Genomic DNA, 22530 nt, shown 5'->3' with positions numbered 1-22530 from the left:
GGGCATATCAAAGCCATCTCTGCTTTCGTTGCTATTGTTTGCGCAGCAAGCATTTGAATGATAAAAATCACACCGTATTGATGCTAGAACCACAAAGCTAAGGCTTGGTAAGGCCCGTGAAACATCGGTTTTACCATACCGATATTTCCGGGTGCCCTTTGGAACATGAAAGCTGGATAATGGTTAGTCCGTTGTTTCAATTCAGCCTCCCATTGGCCTAAGTTTTCTTTTTTTTTTTTTGAAAACAACAAATGATAGTACTTCAATAGGTTCGGTTAATTCTACTATGCACAACTGTCAATTAAATTGGCGTTGGAGTACCGATGAAAAGAGTTTGACAACAAAAACTGTATATATATATATATATATATATAGACATGACAGTTTATATATGGTACAGACATATATATATATATATATATATATGGGATTATCAGTTATGGACAAGCTAATTATTGTTGGACGCTAGATGGTGTTTTGCTGCGTAATCGCTACCAAAAGCTCAAATGATAGGCTGGTAGCCGCGAGTCAAGAAGCCATGATTTCCGTTTTGACGCTTCTACTTTAGGCGTTCTAGCCTAATTTTACCACACAACACGTACATGCAACTCTGTGGATTCTCGTGCATTCCAACTATAAATATAATACGTGGTTATTTCGAATAGAACTAGTGTAAACCGTGGGTTAGAGACAATGAATATGCGCACACTTATCGTGTAGTGTATATAGGTCCGAAGGCCAAAAATAGATCTGGCTCAAGTTTTTCCGCGAAACGGAAGATTGACTATCTCCGTTTGTTGTAAGTTTAGAATACTGCTATTTTTCAATGGTTCTTTGAACCTATTTAAGCACAGCTATAACCTCAACCACGCACAAAACTGTTGTCGGATCCAAACGTATTCTAGCTGGAACTAAATTAGTATACAGATAGATAACTTGTGAATGACAAAGGAGGACCTTTTCAGAAAACAGGTCGCAACATGTTGCCCCTGTGTGTTTCAGCCTTTTGTCTGATATGCTCGTTGACTTTATGTGCCTTTTAAACAAAAATTACGGAGCTATAAGGGCGGAGAGTGTTCATTAATTATGTCACTAGTCACAAGAGAATTTGGCTAGCGTTCAATGGCTCCATCGACGCAGAGTGGTCATATGATGACGAAACACATTTCCGTTACATATTTCCAGCCTTTGTGCCGTTTTCCTATCGGTAGCTCCTGAACACTATCCCGACGAAAATTACCGTTGAGATACCAAATGACAAAACCCTTCTAAGGTCGTTATACATATGATACAGACCCCAACGTTGGAAACGTCACCACCCACAACCCCAGTTACATCAGATAGTAAAGCACTATTCGTTTGTGGGGTGACTTCCATGAGATATGCCGTTGGTCGAATTTCGTACACACTATAAGTAGCAAAGTACTATCACTGAACAGGAAGACATCTAACCGCGTAATCATCTTCGGCCTTTATTCTCTTGCTGTTGAAATCACCTAAGTTTAGTAGTAGTTTAGAAGTTATAGACTATGCTATTAAAATTATATATAGAATATTCGCTGTGTTGTTAATACACACTTTTACAAATTTATATTATATACGCCTTATTCAGAGAAACAGTCATGTGTGTCTGATGGAACCTCTAGCAAAACACTAATCAAAATTATTAGCGTGTCGATTGGTTCTACAGAAGTTCATGGCACGCTTCTGTGATGATTTGATGAGGTGTTCGTGGCCTAGCTGGGTCGAAATTACAGTTAATCCTTTAAAAGTTTACCTATACTATAGCCGATTATAATAACAATGACTATAGTGATCACGGCCAGTAAGAGACTCGAACGCAAGATCAGATTTGCGCCTGTCTCTACCACTTCAATTTTGACCCTATTCGGTGCAAGAACCTCAGCTACAAGCTCATACGAGACGGCATCCATTCTTGCAGAACTCAGCTAGTGGGTGTACTGTTATTTCACTGCCGGTAAATTGGATTACTGTCTCGCACTGTTAAGTAATAGCGTTGAGTAACACTCCTATGCGAATATAGCTGTTTCTATTTGCGCTCTATGTGAGCTCACCATAGAATACCGCTGTCTGAAATTTGTTTCGAGTGAGAAATTGAACTAGTTGAGAGCCTACGCTAAGCATCGTGCGTGTTCTCAAAAAATACTTTTGATTTTTTTCATCGGTTGTGGCCTTTGACAATTTCTCAATAATAGTAGTAAGACCCCGTCAAATGAACGTCCGTAGAAGCAGGCGGGATTATGCCGTGATAAAGGACTAATTTTATTTTTAATGATACGTTGTTACCGAACATTGTCATTTTTGCTGTTATGTCTTAGAGACGAAGTTCCTTTCGTAAAGGTTCCTTGACGTGAATGTTTGGGACGGCAAAGTAAAGGTTTGTACGCAGTCGGCGTAATCGACAAAGACATGGGAAACGAAAAACGAGGATCTTCCGTATTTCATGAATGCCTGGCCACACAGGTGCTCGTCTGCTGAGGGGTCGTAGATAACCTATAGAAAAATGTTTGCATTCAGTACGTTACGTTTTTGCGAATTCTAATTTCTGCGCTAAAAGGGCTCCTGTGGACGTTAACAGTTTTCATTCCAAACCGTTTTTCATTCAGCTCGGAATACACAGTGCCACAAACGTATCTGCTACTACGATTCGATATTGGTGTGAATACGTTTTCAAGTATATGCAAAAAAAGTAGCTCTACGATAATTTTAACCCGATACGATAGTTGTTTGTGTTGATGCCACTAATTGAAAATTTGTCAAAAAGAAGTAAACGAAAAAACCAAACATCTAAATAATATGAATCAACTAGATCGCTTGGTTATGACAGCTATCTTCAGGGGAGCAAGGTCTGCGTAGGTATCAACAGATCGAATTTTCGTTTACGGCAACAGAAACCAGCTTTTTCTCTGACTTTCTATTGGGGAACGTCCCAGTGAGAGTGTTGAAGCGAATAAAGGCTCGTTGCAAATGGAACACGGTCCTTAATACGTATTCGGTTTACTGTGAACGCTGATTTTTATTCTAGTTGCAGGACCTTCAGGAATTTCTCTACTATATTATTTCGTATTTTTTCGTCCACAGAGCTCGGAAGAATCTTGCGAAGTCAAAAAAACGTCCAAAAATTGTAATTTTTTATTACACACTCCATCATGTAATTCGACACACATGAAAAGAAAGTGTTAGAATTTAGCAGTCCGGTCACCTCACGGCTGCGGCCCGATCGGTAGAGGGCGCTTTCTCCCAATATTTGCTTAATAGTGGTCATTTACCGCCCGCTATCGACTCGCTAACGGATTTTAAATTTTGCACGCTAAAGATATACTAATTTCCATTCCATCGGGCACAAAGGAAACAATCCAAAAAATCCAAAGGAGTTCGTCTCCCCTTAATCCTTTCATCTTGGTTCATATACAACTATATGCCGGTAACACGCGTAGGAAAGGTCTTTTCGCCGTTATCGAAATTCAACTAAAAACAATTATTAGTTTATACCAACTTATGGGTCTTCCAACAAAGGACATCGCAGCATTGTCGTTGTCACTACAGGATACATACTCATGTTTCGATAAACGGTACGATGGCTCGTTTTAATACTATTACAGAAGATGTTCTCTCTCGCTACTCTTTACTGTCATTTAACAGCATCAAACATCACACAAAAAATTTCAAACACGTGATAGTTTTTTATATTCTAGCTCGTAAGTACTGACCATAGCTTTTCTTTATGTATATATTCTAGGCCGTATTTCCTTAGACGTATTTGACAAAATATTATTTCATTTCCTCGTCTTCATTTCTTACTAGAATAGTATCTCTTCGATCGAAGGAATCTCTTCGATTTTTCATTCATCCCACACGTGTTCAACGAAAATTACGACGGACTCAGGGCTCGACATTTGAAATCCGCGTTGTTGTTCGCGGGCAAATAGCAGTCAAGAAGTAATCACTACAATCGCACTATAGTTTATATCTCGTTAAAGGGAAAAGAAAAGATAGTGTACTGCTGTCGAGGCCTCGTGTAGTTTGTCACTAGGAGCTCACGGATGAAACCTGAAAGTACTGTTCACATATACACCAAATTATCCTTTTTGAGATTACTTTCCTCGATGATTTTCATGAACGAAAATGACAGATTCATGTTAGAGCTGTGTAGTGGTGCTACCCAAATATACATTGTTGCTGTATAGCCTGCTATGATCATGTAACAGTTACTTTTTATCTAATGGTCTGCAACGCTAAAGAACAAATATGTACGTAACGATAGGCATCATGGTGTGAGCACTGGGCGTTTATTTACAAATATTGTATGTGTATATATATATATATATATATATACAATTTAATACGTTTTCTGTTAAAGAACACTCCCACCTGTGCAACCTTCAAGCAGTTGTCGTCGTGATAGCTTAGTGGGTAATGTATTTGCGCGCTTTGTATTTTGTAAAGATTAACTTTATGTTACTAGCGATATCTCGTTGTAACACGCTATTTTAACTATTTGAGGACAGTAAATAAACCTACAGACATGACGCTAGTCATTAGAAGCATAATGTAATCCGGTACTACGTAGTCATTAAACCTGTTTTCAGTAATAAAATTTGCATCTTTGCGTCTCTCCTACGAAGTCGTTCCGACAGAGCGAAGATGGGCGACTCAGCAGTGACCGATGTCCTGTGAACTTGGAGAAAGTGCTCGTCCCTGTAAATATATAAATTGTTTTTCGCTTAATATAATTACTGAGTGAAATAAACCTATTCGGACGCGTTGGATTGAGAAGTGCGGCATTTATATCTGCAATCACCTCTTAATTTCGGCTAATAAAACCGCAATTGAAATAGGAAAAAATAAATTACTGAATGGCATCGTGAACTGCATCAGATCTCTTCCGATTTCGACACTTTGTAGAATTTGTGCAATGTAAATTAGTTGTACATTTGCTCAAGACTTGCCGACAAACGTTTCTCATGTATAGCAACAGTCCACCTCCCAAATAAGCTCTATCACACAGTCTGGGTTACTCGCGTTCCATCAGCCAGTTGATGCCGCCGCTACATCTTCGTACAGAGAGTTTCGTCTAAAATGATACCGTCACCCGGCCGAGAGTATTCATTATGCAGTCTCGTTACCGCGCATTCTAATGTCCTCAATAGGACAGGCTGCACTTCAATTCCAATACATATATTATGAATTATGTTGATAATAAGCAGGCTAAATTACAACTTAGCATTTAACGGCAATGATAACTAGTGAGGCTGCAAGTGAAAGATCTTTCGTTACATTTTTAACAATAAAATATGTACATATATAATAACAAAATATTAACCAAATACCTTCAGCTGTAAAATATGCACACCACTAGATTACATATTGCCGATGAAGATTCAATACCTATGATACCGAAACGTATTGAATTAACCACACAGCTACTTACTCAGCTAGTCTGAAAGGAAGCTACAGTGATCGTGGCTATCTATAATAACACCGTAGTATAACCTCACGAACAACGTTAGATATTTCGGCGTCTTTAAAATAGAGGCCCCGTAATTCGTTCTCATAGAATTCGCTTGCTCCAATCTTGTGGTATTTTCTTAGACATCCAAAACTGAAGTAATTTAGAATTGAAGTGTGTTAATATTAATAAATAACTAAAATTAATAATAACATTAAAAAAAAATAATTAATTAAAAAAGTCAATGAGAACGCACTGAAATCTAAAATAGAGCTTGCATTAAGGTGTGTCTATAATTACTTATTTTTTGTACGATATGTCAGCGCATAACGGACACTGAGTGAGATCCCAATACGAAACAAGTCGAAAATTGATAATTTTTTTTAACGCGATAATCGTTGTATTATCATACTTGCGATGTTCAAAGGCTCATTGGAAGAGTCTGAGGCGAAATTTATGTAGCGTCTATTAGTGAGCATTTCTCGAGTAGTCCAAAATCTGGATAAGAGCGATAGTGCCTATAGCGAATAGCACTTCGGAGTCAGTTGCTCCGGAGGTAGGGACAAAAATATCTCGTCTATCGATTACAGATCGCACATACGACCACCAAGGACATGGCGACATGACCTTAATTGACCGCGTGATGAAGTGACACCACAAATCCTGCTCGTAGCACGGCGAATCCTTCAGAATAGCTGAAAAGCAATTTAACCACCTTCTAACGAGTTGATGATCATATGTTAGGTTCATTAATCGTACGCAAATTCCCACTGATTACTAAGTGTTCTTAGCAATGAAATTTTTTTAATGTAAATTTGTTTTTGAATTAAAGGTCAAAACTTGAAGAGACTTGGCCAGTACCGTTATATGTCATGGGCGCTCGCCATATTACCAGATATCACGACCCAACTAGCTGATGCCATTGGAAATTATATACCACGACAATGCTTGCTGGCTCCAAGTACACGCACCGGATCGGTCCGATTTGTGAGACAGAATAAAGTCATTGACATATTAGTTACCTTTACTACCTGTCCGACTATTCTTACTGTATTGTGTTCATTTTAGCTGCCCGACATGCTGACCTAACTAGGTAAAAATGGACCCACATCCTCTCCAGTTCACTAATGATCCTCTTTAATAAACCACTTGTTATTCATTATACACACCAATTTAGATCTTATTTAATCGAATAACACCGCTTGCGATCCCCCCCAGTGTGTAAAGTAAGTAATGCGATTTGAAGCACTTTGACAATGAATCTGCGGTTACGCCACAGCTAGTAACAAAAAAACAATAGTTTTTCTTGAAGGTCGCAAGATGTCAGTAACTGGTAGAGTGGTCCTGTACCGAGAATATCGATGAGATTGATTGACCATGGTTTTAGATGCTACCATACAGCTAATCCGCGCTCGAGCGAGCTTCGGTGTCCGGCAATGACTCTTTTGATGGCGGTGAAGCAGTACTGAATGAAGAGATAAAAACTGATTGAGAACGCTCGACAGTTTATACTTTTTATTATTTGCAGCCATTGTTCTTTCTCGTAGAAATGTCATTGTAAAAGAAAAAAACCAATCGATTCAAAATTACCAATTTTCTTTTTTCGTGCACAATTCTAGAAAATAGCCTACAAACACATAACCTTTGAACACCATATTTCACCTTAGAAAATCGTACCATTATGCAAGTTTGCCGTTTAGTTAATTTTACTGCATTTTCTTAAAACAGAATTAATGTTTAATAGAAAAATGTCTCATAATGCTGTTGGAAACGATTGCCGTAAAGGTCAAGTTGAGAATGATCCAGAAATGTTTCTCGCGCGCTAATTTGATTGGAATAATAACTATATTTACAATCAGATCGATGACTATTAGTATATTTTTAAAATGACTTATACAAGAGCTGAAAAAGACGAGGTAAGTCAGCCCACTCTCCAGACCGCTTGACTCCGAATCTAACCAATGCTGGCATTCTCAGAAAAACCTGATTGAATTTCCCGAAACGATGGTACGTTATAAATAGATAATGGTAATGAGGTGCTTAACCAAAGATGAAACGACCAAGCAAGTATGCCTGATCACATGAGCCCAGATCTGTCCACAACACAGAAGCAAGCTGACTGAATCGGTTTTGCAACTGATACTTCATCGATTGCATTGAGGGAATTGGTTAAAAGAGCTATTATGAATTAACCAATACTGTTAATAACTGTTAACCAATAATATGAATTTGCTAATTCTAGATGTAGTTTTTGTCGCTTTTGCTATATAGACACAGACACGTAAGAAACGTCCGTCATTCTAATGAGTTTTATCATCTCTCAAATATAGCGAAACGTAAATTTTCTTTGCCCAAAAAAAATTCAGCTTTCTTAATATCACTTTGACAGACACATTGGCAGAACTGTCAATGAATTGTCTTCTTGCGAAGAGCAACGACAACTTCTCTAGCTTTTCCTTTCTAAACTCACTACATTTGTTTAACGTGCTTCTCAACATCAAACGAGCCCATTTAATTACCAATACGAACTTTCTATCCGCAATCGTTAACCTTTAACGATTTGAACGGATATTCGGTACGTCGTACAACAAAGTAGAGTCTGTATTTCAGTCAAACAAAGCCTAAATGAGAGCACGGATTGCGACTAAGCGCACAGTTAATTAAAAAAATTAGTTTGAGAAAAAAAACTCGATCCAGTTAAAAGACTTGCTCATCAAAGTACTTTAAGGATACTTAGAAAAAAAAAAGGACTCTTAGCGAAAACTTGTTAATACTAGCTAGAAACAAATATCTGTGAACTTTTTTCGCATGTACTCCTTCATTGAAAAGCACGACGTACACCGACAAACCCTTGGTAGACGCGATTGCCTCGCGGTATTTTAGGCTGCCATCCTATTTTTAGATTGGCTGGATTCTAGTTCAGTTCCAACAACCATGGTAACGTTCTCGATTCGAATTTTCGACGAAATGAGAATTATGCATCCATTCGAGAAGAACACATTACCGCAGAGATAACTATTTATGTAGTTCAATTCCTAATGATGCCAGTTTTCATCTATTAGCATACAGAAACACAAAGCTGGGGAGCTGTGATTAGCGCTTCTGTACCGCCTGGTCCCTCCAAGCGTTTTATTATCTGCTTGCCCTGCGTATTAGTACACAAGGTGCACTCTAATCACTACCTAAAGGCGTTACTAGTAAATCTAACCTAAAATTACCAAGAACGAACCCACAAACGTCCCAGCCTCAGCGCAACATCCAGTTTACCATGACTGAATCAGAATAAGGCAAATAAAGACGATATTACTGCCGTTACCACAACGGCGGCATCTATCTCTTCTCCAGTGATCTGCCACTAGTTTCTTTGTCGGTCAGAACCGGTGCTCAGCGAAAAGAGTTCCAAAGGAACGATAATCGTATATAGGCTACAGAGGCAGTAGTCCAGCCCCTGAGGACCCTTCGAGGAGCGTCACTCTGGATAGTAATCGAGGATGACTCTACATCTAGTTGTTTTTCATTAGCTATATTTCGCTACGTTACTTATGTGGTTGAATAACAAGCAACTACGTATCCGCCTTTCTGCACCTAGCCATGTAGAAAAGGCCACTTCTGCGTGTCTCGCTTTTTATATTTGAATTGTAGATACATGTTTTGTTTTTGTTTTACATGTAGATACAAACAGACTGCAGAAGTACATATATATGCATAATATACATAAGATAGAACATAAGGACTTTTCTGTTCACCGAAAGCAAGTTTATTTAATGTAATAAAGCTTGAAAAAAGCTTCACTTATGAATTTTACTAGATCTTCTTGCCTCGTTGTTAAGCATCACTTAGTCTTCTGTCTCGGTACTATTATCTATACAGATTATCAAATACGTCATGGCTGTGATATGATCCTAACAGCGAAGGTGCACTTTGTACCATCATATATAATATTCACTACTTGCTTGTGTATAACATTGTACATATCTAATATACAATACTGTGGTGGCTAAGCGAGAAAAAACATATCTGAATACGAAGTCCGCACACGCACTGGGAGGGATTTGCCTGGGCACATTTAGTTTCGGACCTATGCTGTAAATTCCCACACGTAATCAGAGAAACAGCATTAGATCACTTGACGACTGGTCACTTGGTCGACACGATGCCCCGGCACGAGACTCGCTATTAAACACTCGATGCCCAAGTGGCACCAAACAACTACCGCTTCGCCGAACCCTGGCGGCAGTGTCCTTGCGTTTTTCGTAACATTGGGCCTATTCGCAGCTGCGTGCCCGCAGCCAATAATCACCATCAAAAAAGGACGAGTGAACTATCTTTAAATCACTATCGTTCCTTCTGTTGACTCGACATTCGATGGTCGATCGTATTTCGAGCAACATTACAGGCAGGCAGGCTGTCACTATGCTACTACGGCAGTATACTCCGATGTGTGGCCCGGGTCTCGCCGTCATCACTCAGCGGTCACCACCAGCCAACAACAACAAAGATAATGACAACAAGTCGCGCGCCTACCGTCGACCTCTGCTCGACGTTGCTTCCGCGCGGAAAACAAACCCAACGCCATAACCTGTATTAAAAGAGGCAAGCAGCCCATGTGTAGCGAACGAACCGGTCGTCGTTGTTTCGTTGGCTTTACCTTCGTTAACACCAGAGCCCCCGCCGCTGTTTTTGTGGTCTGCGCATGCGCGGCACCCACCCGATATACACAACGACCAAATAGGAAGGCAATTCTTGCGCGGTACTCGTCTTGTGCTCGTCTTCTCAGCGCCTCTCAGTGGCCGACCACCGGCATGGTCACGAACTGAAAGAGCAGCGACTCTCCGATGGCGCGGCGGTACCAATGGCAGCGTTGAAAGACCAGAGAACACAACTCAGTATAGTGCCAACCGACAGCAGCAACCGTAGTGACTGCACAGGGACCGAGTTCTGTCGCCCTATATCAAATACTCTCTGTTACTGCCGCTAGTATTAACGCAAGGGCGACACACATGACTGCCTTTTGACCACAGTCGTTGCATGCAGTACAGCTAAGGCTGCTTCGATCGCGATTGCCATTATCAGCTTCTACGGCAGCTTCTCTACCATAACTGAGTCAGAAGAGCAGTGGCCGCTGCTACTGCCACCGCGCAATCGAGCTTCTATAGACGCTAAGTCAGTGAGTAGTCTGCGAGAGCTGGCGGCAGTGCGAAGTCGGCGAAAACCGATTACGGTGACGGTCGTGATCCTCACAAAAGCTGCTGATGTCCATTTGAGAACTTGCTTGTGTCTGTCTGTTGGGAGCCTTGTCGAGAACCGGCTGCGACCGCCGTTATTGCTATTGTTGTTGTTACTCTGGACAGCAGCCGTACACAGCGGCATATCGGGGGGGGGGGCTAGCCTGATACCGACCAGTCGCTGACAGGACCACTATTCAGGGAACATTGGTGAGGGGTGGCAAGTCGTGCTTGAGTTTTCGACTTACTTTGAGATCAACAGTAACAAATCTAATCGTAATGTTTATTAATTGCGCGATCGTTGTCGTCGCTACTGCTGCTAATTATCGAAAGATGCGAGATTAGCTTTTAATACTAACTGCTAATTACAAGAGCGTGACTAGTGCGCGGCCGTTAACGGAAGAGAGGGCAAACGATACAAATTTGGATGTAAGTTGGTGATAAGCTTCGTGCGCGCGAAATTTATTTAACGAAACGACGGAATAAAGGAAAGAAGTGTCTGTGTTTCGTGCGAAAAAGTGTTACAGCTATTTTTTGTTCGTGCTACAGTGAGATATTCCATTTCTGATTTGTCTGACAACGTTACGTTACATATTACCATAGTCCCTTGCACGAGTTGTAGTAGGTACGCGGGACGTTATTCAGACGTGGCGACGTAATCCAAGGACAGTTGAAATAAACAGCGAGCTGTTTTGTTAACTTTTCTATTCAGTCCAGCGTACACTTCTAAGAAAATATGTCAGGAGGAAAAGGAGGTGCCTGTAATGGCTGTTCAAACTTATTCGACTTCAACAAACAGGCAAAAATCAAAAAGGTAAGTTGGGTTTGTTGAGTGCATCGGTCTATAAAATACACGGAGTAGGATTCAACGAAAACAGATAGATAAGTTACCCTTGTCAAATCCTATTAGTGGGGCTGGATGTCTGAAATTATAGTTGCAAATGACCGTGCAAAAGTTATAATAGCTTCTGAATAGTATCTGGGCAAACTGGTCCAAGCGATATATACCTTAAATTTTTTTTTTAATAAAATGTTACAATATTTATACGCCACCCATTCGGACCCGAAAGAAATAAAAAAAAAAGCAAATATTTATTATAATCACCTCGCTAAACAAATTTCCATTTTGTTTATATACCGTATATAAATTTCGTGTAAATTTCTATGTTTGATGCATTACGAATACATCCGAAATCTTAGAATTATCTTAGACAATCTCAATTGTAGCTGGTGCGTTATATGATTGCTTGCCCCGGTTGTAAAATGAACGAAATTATACAATTTTATTAAGTTTCGCATATTGTAGCAGTTCCGACGGCGACGTACGCCGGTCGTATTCGATAAAAGATTGGGCAAAATCTTGACAAAATCGAAAATCGAACAGCCTATGCCCATATAGGCTTCTCACTGGCTTATACAAATTTGCCAACTGTGTGGGCGGTAGCGTTACCACGCGATTGCTGGCGAACCCAGTGATACGCCTTCGTACTGAGCCAATATTGGGACCGGCTGGGGGCCTGAAGCATAAACACAACAGCTGTATAATAACTCGGCAACTGACTGGCTTGCATCACTCGACTCCTGCTGAGGCGAACGCTGAGCGCGAGCCTCACCATATACGTAAGCTTGTTGTTGGTTCACGGTTGTGATGAGGGGTTAGTGAAGTCGTATAGCGGGTGAAGTAGCAATAGTCGAGATGTGACAAAACCATGTATTAGTACGCATATACATATACAACACACATGGCCTAATACATCACTTAGGCCTGTTGTGTGCAAATTCCACATGTTGTGGCTAGATACTGTATGTAGATGGTTAGTGCTTTAAACAGTACACAAGCCTGAAGTGGAAGAGGTGCTACTTTACAGGGCTGGAAATTTTTTGGGAAATTATATCTTGACGTTATTCACGACGGGTTACGATTTAGGAACACTGGATGATGGTGCACAAATTACCTATAATTAGCTTAACACACTAATAATGTCCATATTTAAATTGTCCTAGTTTACAATAAATACAAGGTTAGGCACTAAATTCTAGATAGTTTGAAAATAGGTTAAATACGAGAGACATTCCTTATAGATTATCAATAGACGATTTTGCTTCATCCTGACTTCTGCTGTTCTTTGTTTTCGACACCAGCCAGCTAACCGTCTTACAGTCGAACTATACGGTGCAGTATAGATGAAAGTGGCCCATTTCTGCCCACTACTGTGGAACGTACCGTTTATGTGCAGAGACAACGATGCAGCGCCGAGACGTGAAAGGATGTAACTGTTTTTACACCAACACGCGTAAGGAACAGGGATATCGAAAGTATGAATGATAATGCCATTCCAGGTCCTGTTGGTGGAATTGTGCCATTGGATAGCATTAATCATGCTTAATCTGAACCATGCGTGACTTGCTCTCGCCGCTCGTGAAGACTAGTAATTTAGCGAGGAAAATGGGATATGTAAGGATCATATCTAGAAATTAATGACCGAAGCTCGGTTCTCCAAGGAACATCGGCAGAAATAGTTAGTTGTTGGCCATAGGAAACATGTCAGAATAGAAGTCATGGGGTATCATTTTGTGTTTCAGACCGTGAGTTGTACAGGGTTTATTGTATTAATTCAGACTAGCAAAGCTCGTCTGTCAAAATTTCAATAAACAAAGTCGACACACAATGATATTTTCTTGCACATGAAAAGTACTTTTCAAAAGTTGAGAAAACCCAGTACGTGGATCAATTAACAGATAACGTACGTAGTAAATACTGCGTCACCAATCTGTAGCAAAACAAGCAGGACATGTGACGTGGCAATAGAAGTCGCTCGATTGATAACTTAAATGGGTTTTTTTTTTAATAGCGCTTACTTTTTTTGTGTCCAGCATAAATCTATAGAATTCACACTGCTTACAAAACGGTAAGTTTTTCACCAGATGGGAGAAACACTAAGATAGCTGAGCTTAAACTACAAGCACGACGTAATAAAGTAGAACAATATACTTAAATCAAGATGCGAGCGGAGATGGTCCACTTACAATGAGATCTAATCTGCTTGCTTGCTTGTCAAAAAAAATGTTGGCAACATCGCCAATATAGAGTTACTTCAGTGAGGTTACATGGAACATTCATGCAATTGTTATTCCAAGAGATGCCTGCTGGCCAAGTAACGAAAATTATACGAAAAAATAAAAAGACCATGAAATTTCCAAGACCTGTACACTCGACGAATATATCGTGGTGTTTCCTGCTGCGACAGCGCCACAGTCCCATCATAATTTATCAAATCCTTAGAGGCACTCCTGTGCCAAACAAAGATCATTCGTAACGTGAAGATAGATATATATCAGCGACGTCTACAATCTGGCTTGCACTCGTACAAAGTAAATTAAACATAAATACCTAATGATATTTAATGATGATAGTGGCTGTGAGAAATTTCACATAAATAAATGCAAACTATCGAAGTCAATCCGGCCTAATATAATTTCTATATTTATCCTTGTCTGATACCTCCAATGAATCTGAAACGAGTCCCTTTTATGTAAACACGGTTTAACGTCATCATTCTGGCTTCATTTTCTAAAACTGACCATTGCACAGTTGACGAAGGAGATTTCTCTGTCACAACGAAAGTTTTAGCCCTAGTTGTTACAAAGCCGTTTAAGCTGCGAAGGTAAAAAAAAAAAGTACCCAAGATGTCTCGAAAAGCAAGCTTTGTTATTCTCGGCATTTTATCTCTACTGCACACAACACTGGTAGCTTGGTCCAAACATAGATGTATATTTTTCAATTTTTTAAAGAGCAGTCAAACGCAGCCGCTGAGACGAAATTTAGCGCGCTACCGATGGCAGTTCGGCGACCGTCAGCCACTGCCCGAAAGACCCTATAAACCATCGCCTGTCGCGCGTACTCTGCGGATGTGTGCAACTTCTGAATAGAGAATGAATGTTATCCTTCTCAAAACAACCCTTCGGATCTAGTACCGAACCGATTACAACAGAAACAATGGACTTTTTGTATCGAGAAAAATAGTTTTTCTCAGATCGGATGTATTGTGTATTGGTTTTCTAAATAGTACGACTCGAAAAAAGAAAGTTCCAGCAACGTCCCAGTGGAGCAATTTTCATAACTTGGTCTACAGGACCTAGCGCGACGGGTGTCATAGTTCAATCAATTGTAATATCCGGTAAAAATATAGGCTCAGAGGTAACGAGCCGCAGGCTCTCCGAGAAGCAACGTTTCTAGCAGTAGTGCAATCATGAAAAGAGATAGCACAGATACTGTAACAATTGCAGCAGCTCAACTGTAAAATGTACGATATAATTCACTGGCGAGGTAGCTATTGTTAAGCAGCGGTATTCTCGTCATGACTAATTATCCAATCTTGCTACGGCAGTATCTATCCGCACGATTTTGATGATCGAATTGAAATGGGGCGCGTGGACCGGCCCCATAGCCTTAATCAAATGTCCCATTGTTTCTATGACAGTTGCTATTATTAGTATTCGACGAATCTAATTGGGCCAAATGTACGCCGTTTGCAAGGCAGGACCGACGGCAATACTGAATCGGCGGCACCTAATACGAGTAAACATTTCCGTGCGATCCGTCAACGAGGACACTCACGTTGTTTTCGAGGAGAAACCGCCACTGAAATATTGAACAATATTTTCAAGAAGCAAATAGAAAGAGACATGAATGCCGGAGCTATCGATAGTCGTGACACTGGACGTAGGGCCATAACAATTTTTTTATTGCTATGGAAGATACGTACGCAACAAACGTTTCGATTTGTTCGGCGAAGCATCACTATAATGATCGCGCTCGCGGTAAATACGTCATTGGCCGAATGAGAGCTTTCGATAATCTGGCCGGCGTATTGACGGGCCAGCGCTCGTGGCAATTGGGCACGGTCGACTGACGTCAGCCGGGTAGCTTCCAGCTTATAAGTACGTGATTTAGCTAATCGATGGAAAGAGCGTTTTGGCACTAGCCGTTCGTCAATAGGGCCTCTTGAAGATTTGGGCAGGTAATTTTAACGACGGCATGAAGCGAAAACGCATAGCTAGATGTGTTTTATTAATTCTACCAATGTTATTATCCTCTGACGAATCCCATAATAATGTTTGCTAATTGTGATTTTGATGGCAGCTCGCAGATAATAATGATAGTAAGAATAATAAGCTGTAAAAGTTTGCCGAGTCAAACAATTGAATCTGTTATAATATAAATGCTTATTTCAATCAAGTAGAGGATGTTTACCATACATAAACATATAAAAAGTAAGCATTACTTGGCGAACATCCTCCATTTAGGCGCTGTTACTTGGATGCTCACCTTTCAGGGTAAAAGCTGAACTAATATTTATTTAACACATATGTGAAACTTACATCTGAATACCTATAATATAAGTTAACTGAATCATGATGATCCATTAAACTGTATTGAAATTGATTCACGTTATGTTTACGATACTTTGATCCGAGCGACTTGAAAGCTGGGTTGGTCCATAAATAGAAAGCTAAAGGGGTCATAGTAGACAGAGTGTTGGAAATAATACGATATATATATATATATATATAAAAGATAAGTTCAAAAGCTTTTTTGAAAATACAAAAAAAAAATCAATTGTTTACATTTCTAAATTGATTAATTATAAATTAAATTATTATTAAGAAAATTATCTAATACGTTAAGACAACGGGTAAAAATTGGATTCAGTTACGTTTAAAGTGTTTGATGAATTAATTGCAATTCTTTGTTGTCGTAATGTCGGATGCTTCTGTTGTTACACAAATTCATTGCGCATTATGACCTCTTAAATATCGTTATATTGAATTGCCAACCTTGGAATTGCATCAGTTCTAATTGCTTTCTCTCAATTAAAACAATAGGTTACCATAAATTTCACAAAAGGAGCTGACCTTTATACAAGTGAGATGTCTTGAAGTTCGACACGAGTTCAGTAATTGTTAATAGTTAGAAGAAGCTTGCAAATATTCGTTCAGAGAACCTGTTTTGGCGCGAGGACGCGCACATTATAGAAACTATTCGATGAAAGATTAAATTATAAGAAATCTACTTATTACTGAAAGCGCAAGAGTATTAATTAATTTGATATAAGATACGCGTTTAATATGCTTTACTTTATAGCTCTGCTTCGTGCTGGAAGCCGGCCATCTAATAATGGAAGTTTGCGTACTCGCTTCACGGAATAACACTCAGCTCCGGGCTCGGAGACTCTCTCTATTAGTAGATAGCACTGCTCACCATGTCAACTTCCGGACACATCTTGCAAATAATTGGATGGGTCAATTGGGTACTATTACGATATTTGTGAGTCTTTTCCTTGGGCGGAGTGGAACAAGGGTGGTCACAAATCGAAATTCATAGAATAGTATAGAAGGGTATGAGCATCCCCGGTGACACATCGCTAGGATTGGTGACAGTCGGCAACGTGACAAGGTATCGATAACAATAGACGGACTACATAAGCCGATTTTCCTAACTGACTCGTGCACTCGCGACTCTCATACTTGCTGGCAAAGTCAACTTAAAGTTTAATTAAAGTGATGACTCCGCCTGTTAGTGGTCGAGAAAAAGATTTTCAATAACATACATTTTTGTAAAAGTAGAGTTCGATAACAGACAGATTGCGACCCTCTATAGAATCTGGCAAGTTTAGATATAATCTCGTTGTGACATAAAACCGTTGGGAAGATTTGTTTGTTGTTCTAAAAATAAACCTCGTTCAATACGTGTTGTACAATGCTTCGAATTTAAGAAGATCATGACGATCCTGTACGAATGATTGTACAAGTACTCACTAGGACTGCTCCTTTTCACTCGTCTACCTCATGCTGTCATTAAGAAGGTGAAACTTTTGCCAGAGCTACCAGGCTTTTAACTAAAGCTTTCCATTTGAGCCCCTGATTAATTCTCCAAGCTATCCAGTCAGCTGCAGACCTAGACTAGAAGATTGACTGCCCTGAAAGTTTCTCGAAATTATCTGTCCAAATGCAGTGCGGCAAAATCGCTAGCGCTATGTCAGTTCTAACTAAATACGATATGGCCAATACTTCATCATTTTGAAAGACAAATGAACCGGGAACAAATTTAGTTTGATTAAGAAACATGACGGGTCTCCTGATTCTTTCTTAAACATTACAATAAAAGTTGCCCATAAGGGTATTATCCAAGCTTCTTAATAGCGTTCATATCAGCCGACTGCAACTGCTATGCAATCTAATTTAAAAACATCCATACGCCAGGTATTTTGCGTTATAAAGGCAGAAGAATTGGCGCCAAAGGGACGAAAATTCAAAATATAGACATGCTTTTCAATTGTCATTACGTATACATTAATTTGGTTAAACGTCCCGTCATGGTTGCATGGCTTGAAGTCTTAACAACGTCACTTTCGACAAAAGCAGCCATTTGCTTTATGTTGGCATAAGCTAGCCAATGACATAAACGCACAGTGGTTACGTCTTATCCGCTGGCGTAGAATAGCAAAGTGCCTAGATCCCAATCCTAACTATGGCTCGTAGCGTGAGGCGTTACTAGGTCTTCTGTTTCCTTGCGTAATAACGAAGTTCCTATTAAATAAATTATTACGTAATTAGATTGTGATGAACACTTACAGGTTTGCATAGTTCCTAAATCTATTTACAGGAGCGCCACGATATTCTAAGCAAAAACGCCTGTTTAGCTAACAGTGTATTGTTATTAATTCTAATACAAAGAAAGCAACTACCTATTGTAGTGTGGCAGAGAACGACAAGACTGATGAACCCTATTGTGCGAGAGACGTTTGACCGCAAATCGCCCGTTGATATGAATGAATCGAAGTGTAGTATAAAGTTTACTTGGTCTATAGACGGGATGTCTCACCTTAAGTTCAGCCGCATTCCCTTGGTCACGTAATGGAATCCTTGCCTGTTTAAGACCCGTTATCACGCAGACAGCTGCTGGAAATAATATGGAAATCTGTGTCCGTAGATCGTCAAAGATGTCTGCACTGAAAAAGGTAAAAAGCTGCTTATATAACTGCTGTATATTTTTGCTTAATTGTCGTTTCTGCTGAAATGATTAACACTAGATTATTAAGATTATATAATTATTTGCATTCTGACAAAACCGAACGAAATTTTGCATGTACAATAGGGCAGAGAGCCGTTGTGCCCTATAGTGCTAAGTCTCTGGTGATTGGAAAAACCACTGATCTCTGTTGCCGTACAGTTCACCAGATAATTTGTTTGCGAAAAACTATAACCCGTACAAATGTGACAATCATATCGGAAAAGACGACGTCCTGGCAATATTACATCAGTACAGCGCAGATCTAGGTTCAAATCCGGGTATAGATAGACCTCGTTTCAGGTTGAGGGTCAGCCAGGTGTCTGCCTGATAGAACGCTTGACGGCGATGCCGGACGTAAAACACGGAACATACAGAGGCTTAGATTAAAAACTGGGCGCAATCACACTTTGTTTTTTTCTGGGATGGTCCAGCCTTCGAAAACAATGTGAATCAATAATGGCAGTACTGGACAAAAAAGTACTACTGGATGTGTGAAACTCGAAAAATGCAGAGTATTGGTCAAAAGTCGAAACATTTACTAGTTCAGTATAAAGCTCTTATCAGACCTTTGGGCGGTTGATTCGATTGTGGTTTTCTTGCAAGCCGTTGTCTAACTCGTCGACTCCATAAATCAACGCCTGTCGCAAATGTTTCCGAGATAGTAAAGACACGTAAGGTAATCTGAATTCGAAATCAGGAGTAGATACACTTTGAGCTTAGACGAACAGACCATATAAACCAACATTTAACAGCAGCCGGGCGCAAAATCTGAACCATTCATTATTTATATTTTTAGCAAAATTCGCTTTACAGCTCATCGAGTGAAAATGATTTGAAGAAAACCAAGTCTGTGGATGACAGAAAAAATCATCTTAAGCAATTGCTATTGCTACAATTTAACGACGGATTAAGTCTTAGGTGACGGTAAAATTGAAAGCATTCAACTATTCATTCGACCCTGCCACTGTTTTCAATGTTACTAACCTTTTTTTCTCTACTCAGTATCCGTTTAAGGGTATATAGAAATAAAGTAAAAAACTACCCATATGCACGAAAGTTGACATCCGGTGAATTCATCTGAATGATTCTCCATACATAGAAGCAAGTTACAAGTTTAGATTGAGCGATCGACTTGCGCTCATCGAAACTTTGGCTCTGCAAAGTATTTGGAAATATTAAAAAAGTTTATGAGATTTGCCCTTGAAAATGGCTAGGGTTATGATCCTTAATGTTCCCTATCAAAGCTAGTCGTCATGCTGTAATTTTGTAGAGTACAGGCGCGAGACGGGGCCTAAAAGCTTTTTTTTAGAATAAGGAAATGTTTTTAAGCTCGGGATTTTTATAGGGCTTAACATGTATTTCGGTAGTTCAAAATGGGCACCACCAATTTCTTTCTTATTTTCCATGTTCGAAAACAACTCGGCATTACCGCTTACAAATGGCCAGGCGGCCACTAGTACCGTCCGCATTGATGATACGTATAAATATTCATGGGAATTGTGTTGGGTAAACAATGGGCTCGAGAGTGTTTAATAGCAGAACAGACGAAGGCGAAGACCCGTGGACTGTACTTTGCTAGATTTATCGCTCCGGTCCGATAACTATGGGATGATTAGATGCGTGTCTAAATAGTGAAATACTGCATCGACCCGAAACCCTTAATTGAACCTGTCTGAGTTGTAATCTGGATAAAAAGGTAGCCTGTGTCAAGAATAGGTGATGGTTAAGGTTTGTTTTTTGGCACGGGCCAAAAATTATATCTTTAAGGAAAACCTGTGCTACCTGTTTGTTGGCAACCTAAAAAAATTATGGCTGATTGTCCAAAAACACGCATGGAGCTGAAACTCAGATTGTGGTGTTACATAGACGGCTCTGTACAGCCTCAGGGTGCCGTGCGAAAGTGAAATTAAAAACAGCCAGAAGGATCGTAATGTGACATACATTTCAAGGGAAAGTCGGATAAGCATGGGCGATCGTTTGCGGTGGATACCTTGCCCAGTTTCAAAATAAGCTAAAGAAACATTATTTCAATGATTTTGTGTGATTATGGGAGTTTTATTAATGAGTTACTTGCGCTATGCAACAGAATGTTAATTATTATGCCTCGTCTTCAGGTGATCCACGAAGCCCGTGAACAGGGCTCGACGGAGGTTGATCTCGTCGACAGAAATATCTACCGATTTGAGGAGATTCCAGGTAATTTATTTACGATTGATAACTGAACCTATCGTATTTCGGAAGGACTTTATATTAGGACATGTTTGAATTTTCGATAAGCTCCTGTAGTCTGCATAGTTTGCTGTCTCCAGCTTTAAGCCAAAACAATTAAAGCTTAAGATAAACTGTATTTTCGAGTCGACTTGACCTCATAAAATACAGAGGTCCGAGGCATTGGCGTTGCTGAAATTCAATTGTATGGCGCCTCAAATCACTCTGTCTATCAAAAAAGTTTCGTTTCTATTTTTTTTTTTTAATCGATCTCTTCGCTTGATTTGTCTGCTGTATTGCCTCTAAACACGACACGTTTAATCGAATGATATTGTCACTGTTATGTTACCTACTGATTTATAAATGCTTCCTCAAAACCTATAGGGATCTTCAATATGGAGTGGATTACTCGTCTCTGTTTAGCGCACAACTTCATCACGAGCATTCCGGCAACAATTTCAAATCTCTACAATCTCGAATATTTGAACCTGGCAAATAATCACCTCGAACAGTTGCCATCCTCAGTCAGCACCCTGCCAAAACTCAAGATGCTAATTCTCGCCATGAACAGGTTTATCTAAATACTCAAGTTTGTATTCTGTCTACCAAAAGTAATTTACGATTCTAAAGTGACGATTTCAGTGTTAAAAAAAAATGGCTGCAATCTTTTATCGCCAAATTCAATGTTTAGTTCAAATAAAGATGTGTAATAAATATAATAAATGAGTCATCAAAGGAAAAACAAAAGGGTCCCTAAATGACAAATGACTAAAATTATCTAACGCGACCCGCAAGTTAAGGTTAACCGTTCCAAGATTAAGCCATTACTAATCTTGTTTGAATTTTTTGTTGTTCAAAGATGATTTTTTTTTATGGGAAAAATCAGCCGATTTAGTACATTCCAACACATGCTTTATAGACCGCAATGTTATACTACTATTTTTAAACGAGAAGTTTGCTGTTACAGGTTGACAGTATTACCTCGTGGCTTCGGCAGCTTTGCAGTACTCGAGGTGCTGGATCTCACGTACAACAATCTCAGTGAAGCCTCAATCCCCAACAATTTTTGGAGCATGATGACCCTGAGGGCACTCTACTTCAGTGACAATGATTTTGAGACAATTCCCGCCGAGGTAGGTTTTCAGAAACGTTACAAAACGAAGAAAAACAAAAAAAGTTTAATAATGCCGCTGTGTCATTTAGGACACATAACTAACGGATGTCCTCAGAAGTTCAAACCTTTTTCGCTTTGAGAAGGTTACCTCCTAATTAATAGCTGTTCTTTATTTTCTTTTCACAGGTGAGCAATCTAAAGGAACTGCAGATCCTTTCGTTTCGTGACAATGACGTTATCAATATCCCGAAAGAAATCAGTGCCCTGAATCGTTTGCGAGAACTCCACCTTCAAGGTAGGCAGAGCACAGGTAGCCTTCGAGGATACTGAAGTCAGACGTGTAAATAACTATTGACACTGTGGCTTGGACAGCCAAACCTTTGCTTAAAAAAGACTAGGAAGTGCTGCTTTAAGTCCGGCTAACAACAAAACTACATAT

General features: G+C 39.7%; 2 protein-coding genes across 10 annotated transcripts in view; one reads left to right on the top strand and one right to left on the bottom strand.

The window, feature by feature from the left end:
* Positions 1-1476: 1476 nt before the first annotated feature.
* Positions 1477-18654, bottom strand: LOC111263673 (uncharacterized). Of its 8 annotated transcripts, XR_015312432.1 has the most exons (4): positions 15462-15600; positions 13555-15337; positions 12920-13038; positions 4277-4719 (listed from the first exon to the last, which is right to left on the bottom strand). XR_015312432.1 is itself a non-coding variant. In XM_022838992.2 (3 exons), exons 1-3 carry the CDS (start codon positions 18595-18597, stop codon positions 2336-2338), a joined length of 315 nt encoding a protein of 104 aa, XP_022694727.1. In that variant the 5' UTR covers positions 18598-18654; the 3' UTR covers positions 1477-2335. The 8 variants fall into 8 exon arrangements, 3 of the variants coding, with proteins under 3 accessions (XP_022694727.1, XP_086825887.1, XP_086825891.1); XR_015312434.1 differs by lacking the exons at positions 13555-15337; positions 15462-15600 and adding an exon at positions 1477-2514 and having other exon boundaries at positions 4601-4719; positions 12920-13541; XM_022838992.2 differs by lacking the exons at positions 12920-13038; positions 13555-15337; positions 15462-15600 and adding exons at positions 1477-2514; positions 18581-18654 and having other exon boundaries at positions 4601-4719.
* Positions 10896-22530, top strand: part of ics (ras suppressor protein 1) — a 12948-nt gene continuing 1313 nt past the window's right edge. The window contains exons 1-5 of one of the 2 annotated variants that reach the window (XM_022838979.2): positions 10896-11509; positions 20884-20965; positions 21362-21548; positions 21945-22110; positions 22278-22386. In XM_022838979.2, coding sequence (XP_022694714.1) covers positions 11432-11509; positions 20884-20965; positions 21362-21548; positions 21945-22110; positions 22278-22386 — 622 coding nt within the window. In that variant the 5' untranslated portion in view covers positions 10896-11431. Of the gene's footprint in view, positions 11510-18634; positions 18717-20883; positions 20966-21361; positions 21549-21944; positions 22111-22277; positions 22387-22530 lie in introns of those variants that run through there. The other variant, XM_086969758.1, reaches the window with a different exon arrangement.

This window comes from Varroa jacobsoni, unplaced genomic scaffold (assembly GCF_002532875.2).
Source record: "Varroa jacobsoni isolate VJ856 unplaced genomic scaffold, vjacob_1.0 scaffold_82, whole genome shotgun sequence".
Classification (NCBI taxonomy): domain Eukaryota; kingdom Metazoa; phylum Arthropoda; class Arachnida; order Mesostigmata; family Varroidae; genus Varroa; species Varroa jacobsoni.
This window is presented reverse-complemented; position numbering and strand designations above follow the sequence as displayed.